Consider the following 26,496-nt stretch of genomic DNA (forward strand, 5'->3'; position numbering starts at 1 on the left):
AACATTATATACGACGTTTAATAATATCATATATGCTCAACATCATATACGATCAGGGAATTACAAATTAAAATCATGATAAAGACACAGACCTACTAGAGAATGGACTTGAGGATATGGGGAGGGGGAAGGGTAAGCTGTGACAAAGTGAGAGAGTGGCATGGACATATACGCACTACCAAACGTAAAACAGATAGCTAGTGGGAAGCAGCCGCGTAGCACAGGGAGATGAGCTCGGTGCTTTGTGACCACCTAGAGGGGTGGGATAGGGAGGGTGGGAGGGAGGGAGACGCAAGAGGGAAGGGATATGGGAACATATGTATATGTATAGCTGATTCGCTTTGTTATAAAGCAGAAGCTAGCACACCATTGTAAAGCAATTATACTCCAATAAAGATGTAAAAAAATAAAATAAAATAAAATAATATCATGAGGCATCACACCACACCTATTAGGACTGCTGAACTCCAAATATATCCATTGCTGGAGAATGAGGAACAACAGGGGCTCTCCCTCATTGCTGGTGGGATGCATCTACAGCCACTTTGTGAGACAGTTTGGCAGTTTTTCCCAAAGCTAAACAGGTCTCGCCTTGGGATCCAACAATCGTGCTTCCAGGATTTAGGCAACTGCTTTGAAGATCTATGTCCAACTGCAAACAAGGATGCAATTATACACAGCAGCGCTACTCATAATGGCTTAAAACTTGAAAAAAATGAAGATGTCCTTCAATAGATGAATGCATAAGCAAATTGGGGTACATCCTTGTCAAGGGGAGCAGAATATGCCACCCCAAAATATGTCTCTTTGGCATAAGGATTATTTTGGTCTGATTAAAATAAAAAAAGAAAAACTGGGACTTCCCTGGTGGTGCAGCGGTTAAGACCCTGAGCCCCCAGTGCAGGGGGCCTGGGTTCAATCCCTGGTCAGGGAACTAGATCATCCCACATGCATGCCACAACTAAGAGTTCACATGGTGCAACTAAGGAGCCCACGAGCCACAACTAAGGAGCCCACCGGCTGCAACCAAGAGCCGGCGCAACCAAATAAATAAATCAAATAAATAAAATTTTTAAGAAAAGAAAAACTGAGTAGAGGTTTCCCTTTTGTGAAGTACATTTATATTTATTAGGGAAATCTCCATGTGTAAGGGTGTGTCCCTCTTTGTACCGGAAACAGAAGGATGATTAAATCTCAAGAGAGTCTTACCAGTGGAGAAGTCTTGACTTAAATCCACATAACAACCATACCCTTGCTTACTGTGCTTTGTGTGATAACCTGCCATCACTGGCTTCTCCCCTCCCCCAAGGTCCTTCATTTGTTTTTAGCTGAAGATGGTATGTAAGGTGACGGCTTTGGCCATTTCAGGGAGTGACTCAGTTTTCCTGGGTATCTCTCATATATTCAGGAGGTACGCATGCTATTAAAATTCTTACAGGGGAATCTCAGTCAAGAGCCTACAAGGGTAGAGGGAAAATTGGTTTTCCTCCGATACACAGGCAATGGAATACTTCTCAGCAACAGAAAGAAATGAGCCATCAACCCATGGGGAGAATGGATGAATCTTAGGTGCATATGGCTGAGTGGAAGAGTCCAGTCTGAGGAGGCTGCACACAGTATGACCTCATTTGTATGACATTCTGGAAAAGACAAAACTACCTTTACAGGGCTTCACTGGTGGCGCAGTGGTTGAGTGTCCGCCTGCCGATGCAAGGGACACGGGTTCATGCCCCGGTCCGGGAAGATCCCACATGCCGCGGAGCGGCTGGGCCCGTGAGCCATGGCCGCTGAGCCTGCGCGTCCGGAGCCTGTGCTCCGCAACGGGAGAGGCCACAACAGTGAGAGGCCCGCATACCACAAAAAACAAAACAAAACAAAAAGACCCCCCTACATTTACCTACAGATGATAAGCAGATCATGGGGTGGGGCGGGTCTGAAGTATTCCACGTGATATTTTAGGAAGGATACCTGTCACTATGCATTTGTCTAAGCCCATAGATGTGTATAGCCCAAGGGTTCAATCATAGCCTATTCAAATTTAGTTATTTAGGATGTAGGAGTGCTGCAGGATGGAATACACAATGTGACAGAAGCCAACTATATTAGAAATGTATGGAAGGTGCTGACCTAAGTTAACTTTGGAAATGAATGGAATCTGTAGACTAAAGGCAAAATGGACCATACATAAGCAGTGGGCTTTATTTTATGCAGTTCTTTCTGGGGTGTCGTCGTTAACAATTCTGAAACCTCTGCACGTAGATAAATGGCACATGGTGGGCGCCAGGCTCCTCGTTTTGGTGAGGCTGGACATAGATGGTCTCCAGATTAGGCACTTACAAATGGCCTCCTGTTTACATTTCTTGGAGCAGAAAAAAGTGGGCTTTAGGCCGGACGCTTACAACTAGCCTCCTGTTTGCATTTCCTGAGACAGGAGATAGGTGGGCTCCAGGTTAGGCATTTACAGTCAGCCTCCTGTTTGCTCTCCAAAACGAAGTAACAACAGAAACAGGGTAAATGGCCAAGCTTTGTCTCCTGAGGACACTTTAAGATAGCAGTCATGGCATGTGTCCATCTTGGCTGAGAGGTGCCTTCGCACCTAGGGGGCGAAGGAATGTGTAGACATTCCTACCCTAAGAAAAGGTCCCACCTTGTCCACAGCTGCATTCCACCTCAAAGAACGGGGTCAGGGGCTTCCGTGGTGGCTCAGTGGTTAAGAACCCGCCTGCCAATGCAGGGGACACAGGTTCGAGCCCTGGTCGGGGAAGATCCCACATGCCGTGGAGCAACTAAGCCCGTGCACCACAACTACTGAGCCTGCGCTCTAGAGCCCGCGAGCCACAACTACTGAGCCCGTGAGCCGCAATTACTGAAGCCCACGCGCCTAGAGCCAGTGCTCCACAACAAGGGAAGCCACTGCAATGAGAAGCCCGCGCACCACAACGAACAGTAGCCCCCGCTCACCGCAACTAGAGAAAGCCCGCGTGCAGCAACGAAGACCCAACGCAGCCAAAAAAATAATTAATTTTAAAAATGGGGTTCACTTTACTCCTCCTAACCATAAACTTGGCAACAGTTTGTAATAAAATGAAAGGAACACAGAGGCACCCTGAAGCACCATGCGTCCCTGGGCATGACCTTGAGCTCACCTGTGCTTCAGTTCAGCCACCTCGCTCATTAACAGGGACAGGGCTGCGAATGGCAGGGCCACAGAGCTGTGTCTGTTCAAGTTAGGGTCACCTGAATGACCCGTGTGAAAGGCTGAAGTCTGAGCCACAGACCACAGAGCAAGTGTGTTTCGTGAGCATTTAGATTCTAAGACGACATCACATTTCCCACCAGGACTTTGGAACCTTGGTCTCCAATGACAGGCTCCTTCTGTTCTCCCCTCCCATTCATTTTGCAAAACTCAACCGACTGCCTTCCCAGCCGTTGCTTGCAACCTGGAGTCCTGCAGGTTGGGTGTCTGTCCCTGAGAGCCAGGCTGGCCTTGGGAACCTCTGCTCAGGGGCAAGGTCTTGAGGATGTGAGGGCAGCCCCCTGCAGGCTGGGCTCCCGCTCTGCGGAAAGTGAACCGGCACCAGGCGGGTCAGGAGGGCGAGAGGCTGGTCCAGATGATGCCACGGTGCTCGGGCAAGTCTTTTCGAATTTCAGTCTCCCCATCTCTAAAAATCAATGACTGGGCAACGGCAACCTTAAAGGACTTTCCAGCTTGAAAATACGGCCCTTCTCTAACACTGAGACATGTGGTCTCCCCAAGTTCCTAAGCTTTGTTTTCTCCATAAAAACAACGTGTGAAGTACTTGCAGGAACATTAAGGTACAAGCCTTCAGGGGCCACATAACCTTTAAACTCCACACAGATCATATTTTAAAATCTTCTCGCTAAAACTTTCCTTATGTGAAGTGAGCCTCAGTTTTTGTGATGCAAGTAGAGCACTAAGGCCTCATCTGTCTTGAGGTCTTTCTTAGCAGCCTGATAGCACTCCCTCCTCCATCAGCTTTAGCAACAGCTAGGGAGTATAACCAGGCTGACGGGGTTTCCTCAACATCTCCAACAAGGAGCCAAGTGGACCAATACTCAGGGGGAAGGACAGCCAGGACACCAAAGTGTCTCTTTGCTAGCTGCTCCTTCTAAAGACCAACACTGTGACCTGGAGCAGTGCCAGCAATTAACCTGGCCCCCACTGGCCAGAGACTAAGACGGAAATTACAGAGAACATAGAAAAGCCAGAGGTTTACAAAGATGGAACAAGGGACTTCCCTGGTGGTGCAGTGGTTAAGAGTCCACCTGCCAATGCAGGGGACACGGGTTCGATCCCTGGTCTGGGAAGATCCCACATGCTGCGGAGCAAGTAAGCCTGTGCTCCACAACTACTGAGCCCACGTGCCACAACTACTGAAGCCCGCGCACCTACAGCCCACGCTCCACAACAAGAGAAGCCACCGCGATGAGAAGCCCCCGCTCGCAACTAGAGAAACCCCACGCGCAGCAACGAAGACCCAACACAGCCAAAAATAATAAATAAATAAATAACATTATATTGAAAAACAACAAAAACAAAGATAGAACAGGCTTTCCTAGGAGGCAGTAAGTTCTCTGTCCTCAGAGGTGTTTAAGCCCAGGCTGCTCAAACCCCCGGTGGCAGGTTGCGGGCAGAATGTCTGGACCAGGTGGCTAAAAGGCCCCTTCTCAACTGTTACAACTTGTCATTGTAATGCCTGAGAGCTTTCAGGTGATTTCCATGCAGCAACAACTCTGGGATCCACGGTCGGGCCCCTGAGTTAGTTCCCTCCCCTACTTCCTCCTTTCTAACAGGCAGGTGCCCTGCAAGAAAGCAGCAAAAATTCCCACAAAATAAACAGCTGAAATGCCAAGGTTAGATGCAGCGTTCTAACTGCAAACAATTATTAACATCTGCTCCCTGGAAGACTAGCTGTGCCTATTTAGCGGAGACAGGAACATCTAACAACTTGGCAGCTGTACCACATAAGTGAAATTCCTCTTCCTTTTACACCACTGGTCTTGAACCCCTTGGCTGCAATCTTTCAAGGGGTTCAGCTATGATCTTTCTCACATGCTGTTGCCAACCTAAGAGTTTGTTCATTGAACTAAGAAGTCTGTCCGTTTGTTTTTTTAAAACACCTTAAAACGAAGCCACACGAATGGCAAGATGTGACACCCTTCAGGGCGTATGAAAGAAGCACAGCAGGCCAGAACCGAGGCAGCAGCCGTGCTCTCTAAGAAGACAACGCCAGTTCTGGATGGCACACGCCAGTTTTGCCCAGGAGCACCAAGCGGAGAGAAGGCAGTGTTGCAACCTTACAGGTGGAGACAAGCGCAAGTCCTTGACAGGTGGTTTAAAAATGCAGACAGCCACGGTGAGGGCTGCTTTCCCCAAGCACCACTGCTCCCCAAAGCCAGACCGGGTTGCTTTAGAGGGTCGGCCACCTCTAAGAGGCAGAAGCCTCCTGCCCCAGATCCAGCTGTGGGAAACTGCAGAAGAGGCTTAGGCACGTGGCTTAGTGGTCTGATGAAAGAACAGATTTCTGCACCCAAGAAAAACATGAGTTCAGAGAGCTTTGTCTCTCCTTTCACCTGACATGCTTTCAGAGGTTGAAAAGGCACACACAACCTCCGCTTTCCAAAGGACCTCTCCTTAGAGGAAAAACAGCATGGGACTGCGTGCGCACAGCATCTGGCTGAGGGTGAAAAGTGTCCCAGGCTTCCCGTGGGAATGAAAGCGCTCTTCCAGACACACCTGAACACACAGAGCCTAACACCACAGCTTCTTGTCCAGAGTCTCTGAACTGGGAACACAGATCTGCTGTTGAAGAGACGGTGACATGACCTACACATCCACAATTGTGGCTCAAACACCTGACAGCTACATTTTTTTCCCCCTCAATAGTATGTGGATATTTCCAGGGAGCAGGTTACCAATGCCTTAACCCCATCTGCCCCCAAACTCCAGCCTGATAACAAAACACTCCCCTTGACAAAGGGGGTGTGGTGTTTGATTCCTTCAAACCCTTTCTAAACTCAGCTTCTTAGGAAAAACCTACATAAGCCACATACTTTAGAGCCTTCTTGGTGCCTCCATATCAACAGCCTTCAGCTGTGGGCAGTGAGACGCTCTCTGAATACGCACTGAATCTGCACGACTGCAAACACAGAGAGCACCCCGACGTGCCAACCATGGTCAGGTATATGAAAATACGATCCCCTCAGAGTCTAGAGGATGCTCTCTGTACATTCAATTATGCGTATTTTAAAAGGCTGCAATCTGCTAGACATGCATCGTGAGCACTGGTGAAAGCGTGGCTGCCACGGACACACCACGTTTTATTTAGTGAGAGTGGCGTCCTTGTCCACGGAAAGCACGCTCCATGGAACCGAGAACTTTGGCCACTCCACCTCCCTGCTTGCGGGGGGTTTGTTCTGATTTCTCTGAGTGGATGCTCAGATGAATCCATCCGTGAGACACTAAAACGCTCCACCAGGCCAGGTTGTCCACTGCTGCTTTTATTCTTTGAGGCTTAAGAAAGAACTCAGAATTAAAACTGAGGAAGGGGCTTCCCTGGTGGCGCAGTGTTTGGGAGTCCGCCTGCCGATGCAGGGGACACGGGTTCGTGCCCCGGTCCGGGAGGATCCCACATGCCACGGAGCGGCTGGGCCCGTGAGCCGTGGCCGCTGGGCCTGTGCGTCCGGAGCCTGTGCTCCGCAGCGGGAGAGGCCGCAGCGGTGAGGGCCCCGCGTACCACAAAACAAAAACAAAAACAAAAAAACTGAGTAAGAAGGTGATACCTTTGAACACAATATATGTCAAGATGGTCAGAAATTAGAATTCAAGTCCTTTCTTCTCTTTCCTTCCTACTCCCTGTTCACACTCTCGGCTCCCCCAACACACTGACTAGAAAATGTTGCAAAAGCTTACTTTTGGATACAAAGCTTTATTTTCAAAGGATACTTTGGTTCTGATAGAATTAGATATAGGGATCTGAGTGTTTGAACATAAAGAAAAGATCAGGTAATTGTTGATAGTTTAAAAAGTTGTGTCAGCAATCGTTCCCCCTGAAAGAGAGGCAAAGTGCTCACAAGAACAAGCATCAGATGGCACCGGCCTGTGTTGCTCAAAGCCGTGCTTCGTTGCCGACCCCCCAGTGCAGAAGGTCAAGGCTGGTCAGAACTTCCACCCCAGGGCTGGACTCGGGGGCAGGAACCACACAGTCCTTGGCAGCTTTCTTGTGGCTCTCAATTAAGGATTCGTACTTCTGAAAACATGAGCCCCAAACCACTACATGCATCCATTTGTCAAAGCATTTCTGGCCCAGAACGGCTGAGGTCGTAACACGTAACTCTGCCCGCAGAATGAAGCGTGGATGGGAGGACCGAGGGCCGCGGCTCCTGGGAGGGGCTCTGCATGTGTGTTTCTGGACCCTCCACAATACGGCTGGGCGCATGGGACTGCCTGAAACCTCGCCTGACCTGAAACCTCCTGTTGGTGCATCAGGGTTTCCTCTACTACGTGTGCTGAGCAACAGAAACGGCAGGGGTCTCGGCGCCTGGAGCTGGGGACCAGATGTGACAAGTCTGGCACTGTAGTGACAGCTCGGTCAGCCAGCAGATGCCGCCTGAGTGCCTACTGTGTGCCAGGCACAGGGCCGGCGAGGGACCCGCGTCAAACGGACTTGCTGACAAGCGACAAAGCTGGCAGCAAAGCTCACGCAGGTCCGCTTCCAGCCGCAGGCTGCTGGTGCAGGGCTACACCTCGCGGGAGGCAGCGTGGGATCACACAGTGACTGCCAAGACTGCTGTCACCCACGCTTGCAGGAGAACTGACTTCATGCTTCGCTGATGAGGCCATACATTGTTTTCCTTTCATTCTTTTTCTGATCATGCTTTTTCTTGCCTTTTTTTTTTTTTAGTCCAGTAGTTGGCTTAAAAGTCTGCATGTAAACACGCTGCATCAGGAGGATGTAACCCTCCTGACCTAAAAGATTTACCGTATTCATCACGCTTTTCATTTACAGTAAAATTGAACAGCCTTCATGGGCTTAAATGCAGCCGACATCCCTGTGCATTAACCACCGCACTTACCCACTGAAGATGTGCTCCGGCCTCACTGGAGCCGCTTGCCGCCCCTCATTTCTGGTCCGGTTTGTGCGCTGTGGTCACTCTTCACCGGGTAGAAAAGTAAGGAGGGTCTCGTTTTCACTCACAGGTCTGTGCCTGAAGCCTTGGCTGATGGTTTCTGCTCACTGGGGCTTACTGAAGCCTGGCCTGCTCTGCAGTTTGTAGTGTCCTCCGTAATGTCGGACAGTGTTCACCTGAGGCTCCTGTCCACGTGCAGCTGGACCTTCTTCTGCGAGATGCTCTTCTGGACCCTCTTGCTGAAAGATGTGATGCCCATGGGCCGGGGCAGCAGCGGGGCGGGCCTTGAACCGGCAGCAACCAGCCCACGGGACCTGGCAGCCCCTGGCTGCGTCCCGAGCCCCTCAGCCCCGGGGCTGCCCTCCCCACACTCCCCAGCGTGTTCTGATTGTGGTCTTTTATAACCAGATGTCCAGTTTTCCCAGCACCACTTACTGAAGAGACTGTCTTTTGTCCCCATTGTGTATTCTTTTTACGTTTCATTCTGCACTTTTAGGGAAAGATGGGCTCCTAGCTGTTAGCCTAGCCCAGCTTCGCTGAAAACCTGTCAGTAGCCCAAATTAATGTTAGAATTTCACTAATTTTAATGCATTTTCACGTAATGAAACTTATTACAAAAATTTATTCTCGTTACATACACCTTTTGGTGGGTGTTTGTGGTTCTTGTATCATGAACGTATTTCCTCACTACTATTCAACTTCCGATAGATGATAACATGGTATAAGTAATTATCGTGCAGGGAACAGAAAACTACACAAAACTATAAGGGAAAGTAGGGGCCATGATTAGTCAAAGAAGCTTTCGGGGAAATGAATTTACCCAGGATTTACTTGATCCTCGAGCACCAGGCTAAAATTTAACAAACAGCTGTTGCATAGTTTGGCCCCATGAAATCTTTTTACTGTTTCATTTCAAAGTAGATAAAGTGGTAAGAAAAGTACCACCAAATAAAACACTATGTGGTAAACACAAAATTAAAGGGCTATTGAGAAAGACGGATCAGCTTGTCTTTTTATCACAGAAAATAATTTATTGTGTTAACAGCATTTTCCCTGCTATGACAACATCTGAACAAGCTTGAAACCCTTTAAAGAATGACCTTAATACAGCAACATTATAGGAGACAAAATTTACGTTTATTTCTTCTTTTAAAATAAAGATAGCAAGTGAAATTTTAATGCTACATTTCTTAATATCGGTAAAAAATGTTCAACTCAAGGTTAAATACTTTTGATCTTATTAAAGTATAAAATACTGAATTCTACATTTTAAACACTATTATTTTAAGACTCAGTCATCTCTTCATACTGCCAGCGTGCTTCCAATACTTCCACAGTATCTTAAATAAATATATCTCAAAAAAAATCTTGAATTCTGAAAAATAAGCAGGAAAAACCATCAATTGATGTACTGCGCCATTCTCACGGGGGTGAGGTGATCTTTGACTCCCCTAGTGATTAGTGAAGCTGAGCATCTTTAACTTGTTGGACACTTATATGTCTTTGGAGAAATGTCTATTCAAGTCCTTTGCCCAGTTTCTAATCAGGTTGTTTTTGTTCAGTGTTAGGAGTTTCCTATGTCATAGGCATTAGGCCCTTATATGATATGATTTTCTCCATAGTTTATTCATATGGCTCCCTACTGGACATTTATGTCCAGAGGAATTGCTGGATTAAAAGGTATATGTGGGCTTCCCTGGTGGCGCAGTGGTTGAGAGTCCGCCTGCCGATGCAGGGGATACAGGTTCGTGCCCCGGTCCGGGAAGATCCCACATGCCGCGGAGCGGCTGGGCCCGTGAGCCATGGCCGCTGAGCCTGCGCGTCCGGAGCCTGTGCTCCGCAACGGGAGAGGCCACAACAGTGAGAGGCCCGTGTACCGGAAAAAAAAAAAAAAAAAAGGTATATGTATTTACAATTGATACATTACCACCTGATTGTTCAGAAGAGGTTATACCAATTTACACCTACACCAATTCTATTGTATTCCATTATACTCTTACGACTGTACAACTTAAAGTTTCTTTCTCATCTCTGAATTAATACTTCTAAGATATATATATATATATATATATATTAAACATCTTTATTGGAGTATAATTGCTTTACAATGGTGTGTTCATTTCTGCTTTATAACAAAGTGAATCAGTTCTAAGATATATTAACTAGAATTTAGGTAACAGATAAAGAATAAGATCTCATTTATTATGTTAGTGACTCTTAGAGATAAGGCTGATTGTAATAAACACACTAACAAAGCCTAGTTAAGGAAACCAGGTGTTTGAAAGTTCATGTGTTATTCAAATTTTACCTCTTTTAAGTAGGCTGGTACCACTTTTCAATATAGACGTTAATAATAAAACATCTTGGGTTTTCCTTGGGGTCTTTCCCATTTATTTTCCATTTCTTTTTTCAGTTTATTTGCTTTATATCTCTCAGCCATCACCACAAGATCCTCTGGGACACTCTGAAGCCATTAAATGTGTTATTAGGATTGAGGTGATTCTCATTATATAACAGCTTTTCTACAATCTTCAGAGAATCTCCACAACTGATTACATGACATCATCCAAACAGAATGGAATGTGTCCCTCTGCGTATGCAACACCGAATCTTCAAGGTATAAAAACCAGCCTAGTCTTAAAAAACCCCGTCAGTAAGTACGTGGCCCTCCTGCTAGCATGGCCTTTCAGTTGCTTCCTGGTGCCTTTGCCTGGTGTCACTTTCTCACCTCGAGGCCTGAGTGTGTCCTCTGCTTCCTCTGTTCTCTGCAACCTCCACCCCACTGGGCTCTTCCTCAGCAGGGTTCAGTGACGCTCACCATTAGACCAGGTTCCCCACTTATATATTATAGTGCTCATCTTTGCCATGCTACAGCCCTCATAACACGCTTAATTGCTTGTTTAATATCTGTATTTCCTGACAGGCAGTAAAGCCCCAGTACTTGGAATAAATGAAATTTGAACCTTAGAAAACAGAGTTGCATATTCTCACCTGATTTGCTCTTTCCAGAATATTAATTAATTCACCGGCAATCTTCCAATCATTTCTAGTGATAAGGGTAACAGATATCCCGGTCCTCCTTCAAGGGGGAAAAAAGTCAATTTAATTTGATTTGTAATTTATATTCATGATTCAGCTAGCAAAATAGAACAAAAACAGCAGCAGCAAAACCTCAGCTCTTTCACAAGCCCAACTACGTATGATACGTTAAGATTTAGCCATTCAGGGACTTCTCTGATGGCGCAACGGTTAAGAATCCGCCTGCCAATGCAGGGGACACAGGTTCGAGCCCTGGTCCGGGAAGATCCCACATGCTGCGGAGCAATGAAGCCCATGTGCCACAACTACTAAGCCTGTGCTCTGGAGCCTGTGAGCCACAGCTACTGAGACCACATATCACAGCTACTGAGCCCACGCGCCTAGAGCCTGTGCTCCGCAACAAGAGAAGCCACCGCAATGAGAAGCCCGCGCACCGCAACGAAGAGTAGCCCCCGCTCGCCACAACTAGAGAAAGCCTGCACGCTGCAACGAAGACCCAACGCAGCCAAAAAATTAATTAATTAATTTTAAAAAAGATTTAGCCATTCATATAAGGAAGATGTGGTACATATACACAGTGGAATACTACTCAGCCATAAAAAAGAACAAAATAATGCTGTTTGTAGCAACATGGATGCCACCAGAGATTATCATACTAAGTGAAGTAAGCCAGACAGAGAAAGACAAATATCATATGATATCATTTATATGTGGAATCTAAAATATGACACAAGGGACTTCACTGGTGGTCCAGTGGTTAAGACTTCGCCTTCCAATACAGGGGGTGAGGGAGCTAAGATCCCACATGCCTCATGGCCAAAAAACCAAAACAGAAGCAATACTGTAAAAAATTCAATAAAGACTTTAAAAATGGTCCACATCAAAAAAAAATCTAAAAAATAAAAAATAAATAAAATATGACACAAATGAACCTATCTATGGAACAGAAACAGAATCACGGACGTAGAGAACAGGCTTGTGGTTGCCAACGGGGAAGGGGTTGGGAGAGGGATGGAGTGGGAAGTTGGGGTGAGCAGATGTAAACTTTTATATATAGAATGGATAGACAACAAGGTCTTCCTGTATAGCACAGGGAACTATATTCAATATCCTTTGATAAACCATAATGGGAAAGAATATTAAAAAAATAGAATGTATACATATATGTATACATATATGTATAACTGAATCACTTTGCTGTACAGCAGTAATTAACACAACACTGTAAATCAACTATACTTCGATTAAAAAAAAAAAAGATTTAGCCATTCAAACAGCAATTTGGAACCTAATCTGCAGTTGTTTAAACAGCACGTTATGGGGATTTTATGATAGTGCTCTCAGAGGGGAAAAAGGTCCTTTTTGCGAAGAGAATGGGGAGCCAGGCTGGATGGACCGACTTACCCTGCTCTCCCGGTGCGCCCTACTCTGTGCACATATTCTTCGATGTTCCGGGGAAAATCGTAATTATAGATGTGTGTGACATCATGGACATCGAGACCACGAGATGCTAAATCGGTAGCAATCAGTATTCGCACTTCCCCTAAAGAGTAAAGCCAAAAGAATACAGACACATGCTGGTACAAATCAACCCAAGACATATCCGTCCCCTAATATCTGATCAGGTGAACTATCCTTGCTTCTAATATTAAAACTCTTTTAAGGACAGTGAAGACGGGAAAGGGTTACTTAGCCTTTTTTAACTGCTGGCAAGTTACAACACAATAGATTCCAAAATTCAAAGGGTCCATGAACCATGGCAGAGATATATGCCTCTCAAGTAAATTAAGATAACATCCTCACTGCAAATTACTGCCTTGATATCCAGGTTTTAAACATTAGCTTGAGATAGTTCTGAGAATCTGATGAATATTTAGAACAAGTATAGTTCTGGGATCTGCAAGCTGAGGGCAGATCTTAGACATGGGTTCCATGAAAAGGTGCCAACACTCAAGCAAGTCCAGGCACTGGCCATTTTTTTTTTTTTTTTTTTTTTTTTTTTTTTGCGGTACGCGGGCCTCTCACTGCTGTGGCCTCTCCCGTTGCGGAGCACAGGCTCCGGACACGCAGGCTCAGCGGCCATGGCTCACGGGCCCAGCCGCTCAGCGGCATGTGGGATCTTCCCGGACCGGGGCACGAACCCGCGTCCCCTGCATCGACAGGCGGACTCTCAACCACTGCGCCACCAGGGAAGTCCCAGACACTAGACACTTTTAAACTGCAATACTAATTGTATAAATGTACCTGTTCTAAAGTTTTTTAATGCTGTCTCTCGATCACTCTGTTCTCTGTTGCCATGCAGAGACTCTACTGATATATGCCGGATACTCAGGTCACTTGCTAAATGATCAGCCCTGAAGCAAAAGATAAAGTCAGGGGTCTAAGTGCTTATTCTCATACCACCATCAATTCATTACTGTTACTTCCACTGGCAAGAGTCTGAAGTAATGTGCGTATTGTAAGACATACACACACCCCCATGTGAAATGCGTATACACATAGAAACAATGCCCAAACAAACCATGACTGATGATTTGAATGTAAAAAAAATATACTCACACAGCTTTCCGGCTAACAAATATTATGACTTTGTCTTTGGGAGACAGGCTCTCGATGAAAGTCTGGATATGCGATTGTTTCTCGTCTTCTGTGGTGACAATTATATTTTGTTTCACGGTACTTACAGCCTAAAGGACTCAGAGATCATAGTTCATCAATATTAACGGGCAAACCCCATATACTGGCTCGAAGTCCATCTTATTTCTATCATTGGTTAAATGTTCTAATAAACTGCTAGCAGGAAAAATGGCAGGTCCTTACAAAATCACCGGTTCCTACCCAAGGATTTATGGCTCAGTCTTTCACTTTTTACCAGTGAGTCACCTATGCTAAGCTGGGAACTCTTGAATCCATGGTAGTGTGTTGAAAGCAGCTGGTTACTATTGTTGAAAAAGGAATAACCACGGTTTGAGGCCAAGCTTACAAAACTATCGCCATGAATTTGGATATAGCCTTTGCAATAAAGATGTTCAGCTGATGACACAAAGAGTTTCCGTTCAATAAGTATTTTGACAACACAAAATTTCAAAATATCGCTGGTACCATTTTATTGACCCAGAGATGAAATAGATTCTGAAGCATTTATCCTGTCTTTCGTGAAATCTCATGAAATGAGCCTAGGGCAATGACCCATTATTAATTACCAGTGATTTAAGCAAAATGTCAATTTTCGTTAATGATTAGTTGAAAGGCCAATCTCAATTATGAAGTGAAAGGCCAGAGAGCTTTCAATGGCAAAACATTTCCATAATTAATAAGATAGAAATAGTAATTAAAAACAAGCTTACAACTAGATCCAAAGTACCAACATACACAATCATGGGCTCTTTCAAATAAGATTGTGCGAGTCTACGGACAGCACAGGGCCACGTTGCACTGGAGATAAAACGTAATACACAAACATCAAACATTTATTATAAAGCAAACATTACTAAATTTCCCTAAGAATGCTATGAACAAGATTACTCATGAAAGACAAACTTAGTACTTTTTAATGAGGCCAATTTCACAGAAGACATTTGCTTCACAATGAATTGCCCAACGAAGCTACTAGATTAAACCTTTAAATAAGTTTAATAGGTTTGTAAGCAAAAGGTGAAGAAGAGCTATACCTTTCTAATCTATGAAAAGGTACAATGAATTCAGGTGTTAGTTTTCTCTCGGCCTTTATAAATAAGGCAAAAAACCCCAGTATTTTTCATGCATTGTTAGCAGGCAAAACCAAATGCTCATGCCAAGTAAAAACATTTTAACTGTACCGATGATTGGATATGTAAATTCAGTTGTTTCTTCAACCATATATTATGAGAGTAGCCACCTTCTGTACTTTCACACTAATTACAAAGATGGGAAGTTTAGTAAGAAAACAAAACGAATAAATCTAGTCTACTTCCCCAATCACATACTCTTCCACTGCCTCAGTTTTATCTTTGCCAAAAAGTATTCTGGACAGGTGATTACTTTTTCCAATCTGAGACCCTCCCCCTGTGAAACAGTCTCCCCTGCATTTTTTTTTTACAGAAATCTTATTCTTTTTCAAACATTTATTTATTTACTTAGGCTGTGTCAGGTCTTAGTTGCAGCACGTGGGATCTTCGTCGCGGCATGTGGGATCTAGTTCTCTGACTAGGGATCGAACCCGGGCCCCCTGCATTGGGAGTGTGGAGTCTTAACTGCTGTACTACCAGGGAAGTCCCTAGAAATCTTATTTTTAATTCAGGAAACCCAATAGTCATTGCTAAACTGTTACACTGAGTTGCTATACTAAGTGGTGACATATCTTTCACCAAAGGATCTCAAAATACTTTTAAGAAAGGCTCTAAAATCAAATGGATTTGGTTCCACTGATTTCTACTTTGCAGACTAGCAAATTAAACATATACCTACCTTGTCATAACTGTCTGCCTGTCTGGGCGTACATCTAATAAAATCTTCATTATCTGGGGTTCAAATCCCATATCCAGCATCTTGTCAGCTTCATCTAATACCTGCATTAAAAATGATTAGATTAGGGGAATTCCCTGGTGGTCCAGTGGTTAGGACTTCGCACTTTCACTGCTGAGGGCCCGGGTTCCACCCCTGGTCAGGGAACTAAGATCCTGCGAGCCGTGCAGTACGGCCAAAAAAAAAAAAAAAGATGGCTAGATTAGGTATGGAAGGTAGCTAATATGTATGCTCCGCCTTTATGAATACTAAGGTAATTTTTTCACTTCCTCCATTACCTGAGCTATCTGTAGTTGCAACACAGACTGAGTTAAGTTTGCCAACTAACAGTTTCTAAATCTATTTAATGAAAAAAAAAACAATTTAAGTGTCTAAAATATTCATGTGGAATTCTTTTGTACTTACCTACATTTTCTAATATTTATATAATACTAAAATGGAATGATCTTAAAATCTGTACTTTAACAAACTAGAGGGAATGAGAAACATTCCTAGGATTTAAAACCATTATGAAATGGAGAGCCATTCTAAAGGGTTTGATAAAGCGTTCAGTTCTTCCTCCCACGACCCTGAACCCCTGCTCCACGATTACCAGGTAGGTTACGCTCTTCAGGTGTACAAAGTTATTCATTTGTAGATCGTGGAGTCTTCCAGGAGTGGCAATAATGATATCGACACCTTTCGCTAAGTCTTTTATTTGTCCATCTCTATCGCCACCACCATATATACAAACACTTAAAAAAAAAAATACAGAGGTTCATGTTCACGTGGGGAATATTCCATCACAATTCAAAATCCCAACCAACCTAAGCATTTGGGGTATAAAATAAAAAGCACATCAATCAGAAGTCTCGGGTAGTACAGTATTGGCCCCTTTCTGAGAACCATCCACATCCACCAATCCACCCAGGTTACAGTCGATGTGGATCAGGGGTAAGTAAGCCTGACCCACGCTGAGCCAATCAGCTTCTCAGGATGTGTGAAAATAACGGGGAGGATGTCGATAGCTACAAATGGTTAGAAGGCTGATGCAGGCATGGTCAAAGAAAAGACTCACCTTTTAAGACCTTTATATGAATATTTACGGCACTCGGCTTCCACCTGCAGAGCTAGTTCTCGAGTCGGGGTGAGGATTAACATGCCCGGCCCATTCCTGGCTCTTTGGAGAGAAAACACGTTAGTAAAGTACCCATCTCAGATACACAGGACCTTCATTCAGTGCCTGCAATGAGGGAATTCCCTGGCGGTCCACTGATTAGGACTCCGAGCTTTCATCTGCTGAGGGCCTGGGTTCAATCCCTGGTCAGGGAACTAAGATCCCATAAGCCTCGAGGTACGGCCAAAAAAAAAAAAAAAAAAAGCAGCAATGAGTGTCAAAGCCACAAACAAGCACCACACATAAAAAGTGGAGAAATAAAGAAAAACAGCCCAACAAAAAAATCCTAGGGTCCAGACACCAGCCTTTTCATTAAACAGGGCCAGAGCTTTCCTGTGTCAGACACTCTCACAGAATTGTACTGGACACGGTAATTTAAACAATTTGTTTCCAGTGTTTCGCTATTAAGACTTTTGGTGGATACTACCTATTGCTTCCTAAAAATGTTCTGTCCATTTATAGCTTACCAGAACAACACAAGTGCATTTGCCCGAGACTAGGCGTTACCTTTTGACCAAGGCAATCGAAGAAACTTTCATTGCATTTTTGGAATCCATATCTGTTAGACCCCTAAAGGGAACCCAGATGTAATCATTCTTACAGAGGTTGTGAGTCAATATGAATAAATCCAGGCATTAAGTAGGTCAATGTCTTCCCCGTTCCAGTCTGAGCTACTCCTATAAGATCTACTCCTTGTAGAATGATTGGCCATGCCTGTGACTGAAACAGAACGAGAAATATTAAAATAAAAAGTGCATTTCTTTCTGTCAAGTATTCCTTCCTCCTCTCCCAGCCCCAAACTTCTCAGCATTTTGAGTGCTAGGCAGTGGTGGAGGTGCTGGGGGGGACACTTATAAGAGACAGCTGCTCCCTGGTGTTATAACTTCTAACGACCAGAAATTGAGGGGAGAAAGTCGATGAAATGTTAGAATTAAAGAAAGCATACCTGAATTGGTGTTGGCCTTTGAAAACCTGCCTTTTGAAGGCTTCTCATAACTTCAGGATAACAGTGAAATGCATCCTCAAAATTACCAATAGGGTTGGGAAGAGGACGTTTCTCACCACCTTTCAAGTCATCACACATTATATTATAATTTTCCCTCCTTTAAGGAAAAACAGAACAAGGATTAGCGGCTTTGGTCACTTTACTCCCCAAGCAAGAAATTTTTTCCAACATTAGTTCGGGTCATATCTAGAAATTCAACTGCAACTGATTAAAATTAGACTGCTGGTTAAGTTACAGTAAAACGTAATAAGAAATAGAAGCAAGCCCATCTTTTTTTACCAGAATAGTTCCAGAGAAGGAAAAAAATTACACTGTATGCATGAATGGGCCAATGAAAATTTCATGGAAAGGTTAAGAATAGAACCTGAAAATTATACGCTTCATGAATCAAAGTCAGATTTGGCAAATGCCTGAGGGCCTATAATGTTTCACACACATTTCCTTAATTAATCCTCAATAATACTTGGAAGTGGGAATTATTCTGATTCGACAGGTGATCTTTCGTCACTTGTCCATGCTCAGGGCCCTACCCCAAGCCTAGAATAACTGCTCTGTCTGCTATACCATACTATCTTAGTTTTATAACAGATGTTAATAGAAAAAATGTTGCCATTATGATCTATAATTCTAGATAACAAGGACCAAAGCGTAAGAAATTTTTCTAATATTCAGATATCAGATCAATTTCTCATGATTTTCAACACTTGTAGAAATAATTCTCAAAAACTGCTAATACAGCAGGCACCAACCACGTGTCTCTTTAAATTTAAAATTTCAAATTCAGTTCCTCAATTATATTAGCTACATTTTAAGTGTTTAATAGCCACATATGTATAGTAACTACTCTAGCCACAAATATAGCCCATTTCCCTCTTCGCCAAAAGTTTTATTGGACAGCGATGCTCTAATGTATATGATGTAGGGTGCAACCAAGTTTTCTTTTGAATAGGAAGCTACAGTTTTAAATGCAAGCATTTCAAATCTTTTCCTAATGGGTTAATTTACCAGCAAAACTCTACAAATACTCAATAAAAAGTAGTAAAACTATTCACCTCCAATTGTCTGCTTGGTCTTGTGACATTGAACTTGTTGTTTCTGACTCCACGTAAAAGTTTTTCTTAATTGGAGGTAAACCTGGGACAAAAACCAAAATTTTAACTTGGGTGATTAATGAGCACTTACATTTCATTGACATTTATTCAAAGCAACAGAAATCAAACTAAAATATGTATCAGGTTCACCTTGCACAGATAATAGTTCTAGACAGCTGTCCCACACTTTGCCAGCCAAGCTTCTGTCAGCCTCTAAGAGATCTCCATTTTTGCTTTGTCTTTCAATTACATTTTTCACCCAAGAAAGAGATCTTTAATAATTAAATATAAAATAAAAGAAACCATGCTTCACGAGACACACAGCCATCACAAGTGACGAATCTTCTCTCATAGTAAGCTAACTTTCTTTTCTTTGAGGGTCCGTCCCATTACTGTTTAGGAATAAAATATTTATCCTTATTCTATCCTCTACTTTGAAGCTACTTTGTTTTCTTTTCTTTTTTTTTTTTTTGAGGTACGTGGGCCTCTCACTGCTGTGGCCTCTCCCGTTGCAGAGCACAGGCTCCGGACGCGCAGGCTCAGCGGCCATGGCTCACGGGCCCAGCCGCTCCGCGGCATGTGGGATCCTCCCAGACCGGGGCACGAACCCATGTCCCCTGCATCGGCAGGTGGACTCTCAACCACTGCGCCACCAGGGAAGCCCTGTTTTCTTTTTTAAATGCTTGTCATACTTCCACCAAAACTTAAATCCTTTTTCTGTTCCCCACCTCCACCCAAATCTCCCAACACATGTTGTTGAGATGGCATGGGATAGGCTGACCACCAGAGTGGAATGAATCCTTGTTAATATTTGTCACATGGTAGTGTTCACCGTTTAACTTTAAATAAATGATGTTGTCCCACTGCCTCATTCTGATCAAATTAATGCCTGAATTTACTTTGAAATTCAGTGAATAATGTAGAACATTATACTCCATATATAATTCCAAGCGAGAATTTAAAAAACCCATTTCTTCAAGAACTATATGATCTTATTAAATGTTTTTCCCTTTTTATTTTGCCCTGCTTGGCCAGGACACTCCAAGATCAATTTTTGCTCAGCCATAGCAAAATGTTAACTCCTGGTTGGCATGTTTACTCACTGTACCATCAATTTCCCTTTACTGTACCATCAATTTCCCTTTGCTGTACCATCAATTTCCCTTTTGGCCCAATTTTCTATTTTTATTAAACTTGTGCAGCTAGTTACCTCAAATAAGACAAGGTATAAATAAGTTTTAACTTTCCATTTGTAACGTAAACTGCAACACAGACATAGAAATATCATGTCCTAGAGACTAATTGCAGCATTTCAAATTCTACTGTCATTTTGCATATAGATTTCATTACTAAGGGCAACACATTTTTTATAGAGGCTAAAACCTCAATTACTAGGAACAACAATACCACATATAAGTGTTGGGATCCAGCACTAACCTGCCCACTTTTTTTGGCTCCATTTCAAAATATTTTCTCGGCACTTATCCCAATCAACCAATTTCTGATTTCCTGAAACATCTTTCCTTGCATCTTTTCCATCCGAAGTTTGGACAACAGCAACATCTGTTAAAAATATTCCAAATTAGTTTCCAAACAAATCCTACCAGTATAAAATCCAAAACAATTTTATTATTTTCTGTTTTAATAATCCAACAGTAATAATGCTTGAAACATTAAATTTAGGAATTTAGTTCAACAGTGCCATGACAATTCTGGTCACGGTTTGCCAGTTATTTACTTCAGATTTCGGAAATGCAAAAAAAAATTACTGGAGCAGTTAAAAAGCATGAGAGACTAGTGTCTGATAATAAATAACACATCACTTATCATTACAATAATTCTGTGTGGCAGATGTTACCCCAGGGAAACAGAAGAAACAGTGTCTTAGAGGCTTTTTAGAGGTTCTTTCCCAAGAAACACTAAGAGGCAATGCTGCCATCTGAACCCAAGACTCTTCTCCTTGTTGCTTCTGGAAATAGTTCTCTAGTCTAAGTAGATCTGAGATTTTTTAAAATATCAAATAATTAGGCAGTTTTCAAAATCAGTCACATTCTAGGGAAGGGACCATAGACAGGAGGCCAGGACTAATCCTTTGCTGTACCATCAATAGTGAAGTGTATTAAAAGGTTATTTTGTTTTTACTCAAAAGTAAAACTGCTAGGCTTAACAGCAGATATTAAGCATCTTAGTTTGAGGAAAAGTATCCTGAATTTAATTGAAAAAAAATTCTGTAACAGACTAGATTTAATGATGGCAAGCCAAAGCTTTGTTATCAGGAAAAGCAGTTATAATATGGCTTATAACACTGAATAAAACATTTAAAATTTTACAGGGCTTTAGTGGGCAAAAATTACCTACCAACTTTGGGTTCCGTTTTGTAGTCTTCTTGTTTTTGAACAAGATTATCTATCGCTGTTTTCGCTTTGCTCTGCATTGCCTTGGTGCCAAAAATTCTTACTTCCGCTTCAGGGTACCCTTTTATTATCTAGATACAAGGGGGGAAATAGGTGAGATAAGTCCTTTCACCATCCCCGCCCCCCCCCCGCCCTCAACCTCAAATAGAATAAAAGTGTAAAGGAAATACAGGATTGCTATCAATCAGTATCTAAGATATAATGAATGGACTACAGCTTAGGTGAGTTCTTAAAAAGAAGTATGAAGAGCTTTGGCAACTTACCTAAGTTACAACAGTATGTTAATAATTGAAGAGAAATGAGAATTAGGAATGAACCATAGTTCATCCTCTTTAAGGATTTAAGAACCCAAATAATTTACCTGTATTTTGGTGTATGTTGAGCTCTGGATCTCTTTTATTTTTGACCCACCACGCCCTGTTTTTAAACATAAAGGAATTTTTTTAAAAAAATTGAAATCAATTATGGGGAACCTACTACCGACTTTGCTCAAAGCCTTCTCTAGTTCTTCCCAAATCATCTAAACAAAGCCTCCTAGGGTTCAGTAATCACTTTCAGTTTGGAAAAAGGGAAGCAGGCGCTTTCTATTCCAAATTGTGGTGGGTGGTAGGAGGTTCCTTTCCCAGAGGTAGTTACTAAGGATTCACCACCAGACCAAGGAGAGACTAATTGGATCCAAAGTGTTGGCAAGGATGTGAAGAAATTGGAACCCTTACAACTCAACCAAAAAAGTCCAATTAAAAAATGGCCAAAGGTCTTGAATAGACCTTTCTTCGAAGACATATTTATGACCAACAGGTGTATATGAAAAGATGATGAAATCATCAGAGATATGCAAATCAAAACCACAATGAGATATCACCTGTTAGAATGGCTCTCATCAAAAACACAAGGGATATGGGGCTTCCCTAGTGGCGCGGTGGTTAAGAATCCACCTCCCAATGCAGGGAACACGGGTTTGAGCCCTGGTCCGGGAAGATCCCACATGCCGCAGAGCAACTAAGCCTGTGCACAACTACTGAGCCTGCGCTCTAGAGCCCGCACACAACAATGAGAAGCCCACGCACTGCAACGAAGAGTAGAGAAACAATTAGAGAAAGCCCGGGCACAGCAACGAAGACCCAATACAGCCAAAAATAAAAACAAATAAATAAATAACTTTATTAAAAAAAAAGACAAGGGATAACAAGTTGGCGAGGATGTGGAGAAAGGGAACCCTTATGCACTGCGAGTGGGAATGTAAATTGGTGCAGTCACTATGGAAACAGTATGCAGAGTCCTTTAAAAACTAAAAATAGAACTACCATGTGATCCAGCAATCCCACTTCTGGGAACTTATACACAAGAATTGAAACTAGGATCTCAGAAAGATATCTGCATTCCCATATTCATCATTATTCACAATAGCTAAGAGGTGGAAATCACCTAAATATCTGTCAACAGATGACTGGATGAAAAAAATGTGGCATATGCATACAATGCAAGTTTTCTGCCTTAAAAGGAAATCCTGCCATTTGTGACAACACATACAGACCCTGAGGACATTACACTGAGATAAGCCAATCACCAAAAACTGCAGATTCCACTTCTATGAGGTGTCTGGTGGCTGCCAGGGATGGGGGAATGGGGAAATGAGTTGTTGAGAGGTAGATTCAGTCGTGCAATATGAAAACCTTCTCCAGATCTACCACACAACGTTGTTCTTAGGGTCAACAATCCTGTAAATGTATGTTGTTTACCACAATTTTAAAAGGGGGGCAAACCTTACTTCCAATCATTTCCAAATGCTTTTCAAAAACGAATTTGTAAGACTCACGCTATACTAAGAAAAATAACACTTTTTCCGGCAGATTAATCATAGTCAAGTAACAGAAACTAAGTGCAAGGTATGGCTAATGTTCCGAGCAGCCCTTTAATACCCTACGCCTTCTTATCTTGGGTTAATGGCTCTCCCCGGTGCTCAAACGGACTGACTCCTTTGTTGTTCATTTTGGGGTAAGCTGCCAAAGCTCTGACCTTTCATCCCAAAGATTTCTTAAGTCTAAGAGTTGGCTCTTCCAAAACATCGTCTCTATAGACTATACAGAGATGCATTAAACACCATCACTCTAGCACCAAAGCGTATCAGAAAAGTCCGGTGGGGACCCGAGCCGCCCCAGTGGCCGCTGATTGGAGGCGAGGCGGGCGGGGCGGGGATGCCACAGGCCCCGCCCCGCCTCACCCACCCCGGCCCGCCCGCGTAGGCCCTCGGCTCTCACCGATCACTGCGCCCACCCAGTCGTTCTTCAGGCTGAAGGAGAGCGGCGAATCCTGGAAACCAGCGCCCACGGGCTGCTGGACGCCGGAGTGGCCCCTCCAGCCGCCACCTCCGCCGGTCTTCTGGCCTCCGCGACCGCCTTGGCTCGGCTCCTGCTCCGGGCTCCTTTCCGGAGCCCGAGGCAGCGCCGCGCCCCGCCGAGAAGCAACGACCCAGGAGGAGGCGTTGGCGCCGGCTTCCGGCCGAGACATGGCTCCGCGAACAGGATCCGGCACATCCGACGTCTTCCGGCAGGCCCTGCACACACGAGACGCCGTCGAAGGCTGGTCCACGAGGGCGGCCACGCAGCCGCTGCTCAAGGCGCCCGCGCGCCGACGCCCCGCCCAGGCCGCTGCCCATTGGCGGACGCGGCGCTGTGAGCGGGACTGGTCCAATGGGCTGCCTCCATCCTGCACTCCCTGCATCCTGCCCGCGCGCTTGAGTGAGTCCTTGCGCGGGCCTTGTCCTTCTCTGCTGTGGGCTGTCCGGGCCTCTCTGTGCTTTCCGGCTACACACCCGCTCCTGGGACCCGCATCTCAGGGGCGCAGAAAGCGCAGTTACGTTTAACAGCCGAACCCGATACAGTCGTTAAAAATTTGAAACAAAAGGTTGACAGTAGCATTCACCATTGATGTGTGAGCAACACTTTGATATGGTTAAGCATATGTTAGGTTTTAAAATGGTGGTTGTCATAACTGGAAAAGATGCATGTACCCCAACACTCATAGCAGCACTATTGTAATAGCCAAGACATGGAAGCAACCCAGGTGTTCATCCACAGATGAATGGATAAAGAAGATGTGATATGTATACACAATGGAATACTACTAAGACATAAAAAAAGAATGAAATAATGCCATTTGCGGCAAAATGATTTGACCTAGAGATTATCATACTAAGTGAAGCCAAAGATAAATATCATACGATATTGCTTATATGTGGAATCTAAAAAAAAAATGATACCAATGAACTTATTTCCAAAACAAAATAGGCTCACAGACATAGAAAAGAAACTTATAGTTACGAAAAGGGAAGCAGAGGGAGGGATAAATTAGGAGTTTGGGATTAAAATATATAGACTACCATTTGTAAAATAGATAACAACAAACTACTGTATAGCACAGGGAACTATACTCAACACTTGACCCAAATGCTTGCTGTAATTCAAGGGCTAATGAAATAAATTGAATAAATGCCTGAAGCACTCCCATTTTTGGAGTCTGGCTCTGTGGCTGGACATATTATTCCAAGGATGCAATCCAGATGGGAGTGCCCCTACTTTGATTAGGATCTTCAAATTCTCTGAAGAGATCTCTGTTTGATCATGTGTTAATCAAACATAGTACACATCTATTATAATGCTGGGTACTGTGGTCTGTGCCCAGTATTGAAAAAAAAAAAAAAAAAGTACTAACATTCCATCCTGGGTTGAATGGGTTAACATGGAATTAACTATAACTCTTAATGCAATAAACCCTGGACTTAATCGGATAACTATGTTATTGCAGCACCCAGGAAACACATAAAAAGATTAATGTTTTATGTATTTAGTTTCCTTTCTCTAATCCTTACTCTGAAGTGGGTTGTATTAATGATCTTTAAAAAGAAGTTTTGATGGATTAGATTTGCTAATATTTTGTTGAGGGCATTTGCATCTGTGTTCATGAGAAATAGCTCTGTGCCTTTCTGGCAATGTCTTTGTCTGGTTTTGGTATTAGGGCCATGCTGGCCTCACAGAATGAGTTAGGAAGTTTTCCCTCTTCTTCTATTTTCTGGAAGATTTTGTACAAAGTTAGTATAATTTCTTTCTTAACTGTGTGAGAATTCATCAGTGAACACATCTGGACCTGGTGCTTTCTGTTTCACAAGCTATTAATTATTGATTTAATTTATTTAATAAATGTAGGCCTATTCAATTTGTCTTTTTCTTCTTTTTTTTGAATTTTTGAACTTTATTTTATTTATTTTTTTATACAGCAGGTTCTCATTAGTCATCCATTTTATCCATATTAGTGTATACATGTCAACCCCAATCTCCCAGTTTATCCCACCCCCACCCCCACCCCGCCACTTACCCCTCTTGGTGTCCATACGTTTGTTCTCTACATCTGTGTCTCTATTTCTGCCCTGCAAACCGGTTCATCTGTACCATTTTTCTAGGTTCCTCATATATGCATTAATATACAATATTTGTTTTTCTCTTTGTGACTTACTTCACTCTGTATGACAGTGTCTAGATCCATCCACATCTCTACAGATGACCCAATTTCGTTCCTTTTTATGGCTGAGTAATATTCCATTGTATATGTGTACCACAACTTCTTTATCCATTTGTCTGTCGATGGGCATTTAGGTTGCTTCCATGACCTGGCTACTGTAAATAGTGCTGCAATGAACATTGGGGTGCATGTGTTTTTTGAATTATGGTTTTATCTGGGTATATACCCAGTAGTGGGATTGCTGGGTCATATGGTAGTTCTATTTTTAGTTTTTTAAGAAACCTCCATACTGTTCTCCATAGTGACTGTATCAATTTACATTCCCACCAACAGTGCAGGAGGATTCCCTTTTCTCTACACGCTCTCCAGCATTTGTTGTTTGTAGATTTTCTGATGATGCCCATTCTAACTGGTGTGAGGTGATACCTCATTGTAGTTTCGATTTGCATTTCTCTAATGAGTAGTGATGTTGAGCAGCTTTTCATGTGCTTCTTGGCCATCTGTATGTCTTCTTTGGAGAAACGTCTATTTAGGTCTTCTGCCCATTTTTTGATTGGGTTTTTTTTTTTAATATTGAGCTGCATGAGCTGTTTATATATTTTGGAAATTATTCATTTGTCT

General features: G+C 43.3%; 1 protein-coding gene across 2 annotated transcripts; it reads right to left on the minus strand.

The window, feature by feature from the left end:
- Positions 1 to 9,133: 9,133 nt before the first annotated feature.
- Positions 9,134 to 24,092, minus strand: DDX43 (DEAD-box helicase 43). 2 transcript variants are annotated; one of them, XM_032651667.1, is made up of 16 exons: positions 23,619 to 24,092; positions 21,722 to 21,777; positions 21,305 to 21,431; positions 20,384 to 20,509; positions 18,908 to 18,989; positions 17,796 to 17,952; positions 17,451 to 17,569; positions 16,751 to 16,852; positions 16,286 to 16,427; positions 15,637 to 15,737; positions 14,538 to 14,625; positions 13,750 to 13,877; positions 13,435 to 13,544; positions 12,595 to 12,733; positions 11,143 to 11,230; positions 9,966 to 10,615 (listed from the first exon to the last, which is right to left on the minus strand). In XM_032651667.1, exons 1-16 carry the CDS (start codon positions 24,079 to 24,081, stop codon positions 10,499 to 10,501), a joined length of 2,145 nt encoding a protein of 714 aa, XP_032507558.1. In that variant the 5' UTR covers positions 24,082 to 24,092; the 3' UTR covers positions 9,966 to 10,498. The 2 variants fall into 2 exon arrangements, 1 of the variants encoding a protein (XP_032507558.1); XR_004352583.1 differs by lacking the exon at positions 21,722 to 21,777 and adding an exon at positions 9,134 to 9,526 and having other exon boundaries at positions 10,460 to 10,615; positions 13,750 to 15,083; positions 16,751 to 17,569; positions 23,619 to 23,967.
- Between the last annotated feature and the right edge of the window lie 2,404 nt (positions 24,093 to 26,496).

Source organism: Phocoena sinus, chromosome 12 (genome assembly GCF_008692025.1).
Source record: "Phocoena sinus isolate mPhoSin1 chromosome 12, mPhoSin1.pri, whole genome shotgun sequence".
Classification (NCBI taxonomy): domain Eukaryota; kingdom Metazoa; phylum Chordata; class Mammalia; order Artiodactyla; family Phocoenidae; genus Phocoena; species Phocoena sinus.